Source organism: Volvox carteri (genome assembly GCF_000143455.1).
Source record: "Volvox carteri f. nagariensis unplaced genomic scaffold VOLCAscaffold_264, whole genome shotgun sequence".
NCBI lineage: Eukaryota > Viridiplantae > Chlorophyta > Chlorophyceae > Chlamydomonadales > Volvocaceae > Volvox > Volvox carteri.
In genome coordinates, this window is record NW_003307797.1 from 14,404 (window position 1) to 16,724 (window position 2,321).

Genomic DNA, 2,321 nt, shown 5'->3' on the forward strand with positions numbered 1-2,321 from the left:
TGGGGGGCCACCTCCCAATTCAACACCCCTCCACACACCCGAGAGGTCGGCAGGCGGGTTTGTACCCGGGTCGGCTGGGAGCAGAGGTCAGGCTTTGCCGCCAGCCGCCTGTTTCTGTATTATGGGTGATAATTTCCGTGTGTGTTGTTGTAATGTGTGGGGATAGATGAAGTCCTGCAAAGGCTGCGAATTCCAAGGTTCAATATGTAAATGATTAATGCAGCGTTACACACGAGTGAAGGAGTGATTTGTTGAGAGCAATCGCATCATATGTTGGTTAGTTAGGAGTATATCCCTTCTTGCCGATTTATGTTTCTTCTGTCTGTTGGTGACATTGTTCAGAACATGGTGCAAATATCTATTCTCTAGAGTCTAGATGTTGACTTTTCATAAGTTGTAGCAAGTAAGCGACATATGTGCACATGGCTAGTGACAAACGTTGCTGTAACAAATATCATTTTAATGCCTACTAGGCATTAAAACTGTAGTACATACTGCTCTTCATCAACCTCAGTTTGCAAGTACAAAACGTACAAACGCGTGTACACATGAGCCCTACCTAACACATACTACAACTACTTGGCAGCATACTACACTACAAACACCAGTATGTAGCAGCCGGTACACAATACGGTGCTATAAATACGTGCAGAGCGCGACCGCCAGCAACTCGAGAGACCTTTTCAGCGGTCAGCTGCTACAAGTAAATACTGCGAATACCTAGCAGACACAGACAGTCAGTAACAGCACCAGATTGCCTATTTGGGCAACCCCACTTCTGTTAGTTAAGACAATTAGTACAGCCATTGACATCAGCAGAACTCCATGCCTATAGAAAAGAACTGCATCAATAAGGACAAGAGATCACACAATAACACAAAATGCATTAACAAATCATGGCCATAAGTCTGTGGTGTCCACAAACCTGTCCCTTCGCCCAGCACAACAACTGTTGTGGTGTGGATACATCAAGTGCTGCTGTACAGGTCTTAGCATGTGTGCGTTACACCTACACTGGCACTATTCTCCCACGGAATAACGAGCCCAAACAAGCCGAAGGCCCAAGGGTCCGCCTGTATGTGCCACGCATAATGTACAACCGGGTGTTAGCTGACCGCACATACTTCTCTTTGGGGTAGGGCGGCCAGGCCGCCTTTCGCTCCTTGCCGGACTTCAGCTTAAGCTGAACAAGGAAGCTTCCTTGTTGCTGCCCGGACCTTAAACTTGTTGTACACGCCAGGATGCACCACAAAGTAGAGGCTGGGCTGGCAGCCCTCCTGGCCCGGTGCAGGGATGCCCAGTCGCTTGAGCACGTTTTCAAGTTCATCAGCATTGAGTACCTTGCTACGCGAAATAGTCATCTGGAAAAGGTGCATCTCCGGCACCTTAAGGGCATCAATGACGGGGAAATTGCCGGACACGGGCCTCAAGTACATGTTCTTAATACTGCTCATCATATCACTGGCCTCGTCATCTGTGAAGCGAAGAGACTCTGTACAGGCCTGGATGTCCAGCTCCTCCTCCTCGCCTCGCTCCAGAGTCTCCGGGTGCAATGGCACCACATCAAACTTGCCGCCCATCGCCAGTACACCATGCATAACCTTCTCAAAAAGTATCCCCTTTACTGCTTCGGCGCTGTATTCCATCAGAGACTTCACTTGATCCTGCTCATCTATCCAAGCCCGTTTGGTGAACTCCTCAGCCACCCAATCAGAAGCAAACGTTAGCCGCTTCTCCTTGAAGTTGTCGTAAGGCACAATATGGACCAGGCGATGGCTCGCCTCAGGTCCCATGTCGATGGCATCCATGGCCGCCCGAACCTAATGTGATGGGAGCAACCAGGGAGGCAGGCCAGGCCACAGGTGTGTTGCATGTGAAAGGCAGGGTACAACTCGCCAAAAAATGAAACGTCAGCAGGACATGGGAGGACATAGGTGCTCAGCCGCAGTGTGAAAAAACAGAATGAGTTTCTACTGGATGGAAGGAACATCAACATTGAAAACTCAGGCAATGCAGGCGAAAACTAGGCAGTGACCTAAAACGACATGAAGTTCAGGCAGAGGACTAACAAACTACAATGGTTCACCTGTTGAACGTTGCAAGTAGCCAGGATTCTGGTCAGTGGCTGCAGCAGCCTAGGCAACCCCCAGCTGGGGTTCTCGAACGGACGTTGAAGCACGTACCAGGCTACACCGCCATAGCAGTTGTAGAGTTCCTCCACGGTCGCCTCCGGCACTGCACTATACATCTTGCTGCAGGCACATTTTTGGTGCAAGGGAAAGCGAGGGACAACTGTGGCCAAATGTGGTTTAGTTAAGGCC

The 2,321-nt window shown here is 49.7% G+C and overlaps 1 protein-coding gene across 1 annotated transcript in view; it reads right to left on the bottom strand.

Annotated features, from left to right (window-relative positions):
- Positions 1-2,252, bottom strand: part of VOLCADRAFT_100977 (uncharacterized protein) — a gene marked incomplete at both ends in the record, with an annotated part of 6,471 nt that extends 4,219 nt beyond the window's left edge. Inside the window, 2 exons of the mRNA XM_002959456.1 lie at positions 1,218-1,820; positions 2,087-2,252. Coding sequence (XP_002959502.1) covers positions 1,218-1,820; positions 2,087-2,251 — 768 coding nt within the window. The remainder of the gene's footprint in view (positions 1-1,217; positions 1,821-2,086) is intronic.
- Positions 2,253-2,321: the final 69 nt, after the last annotated feature.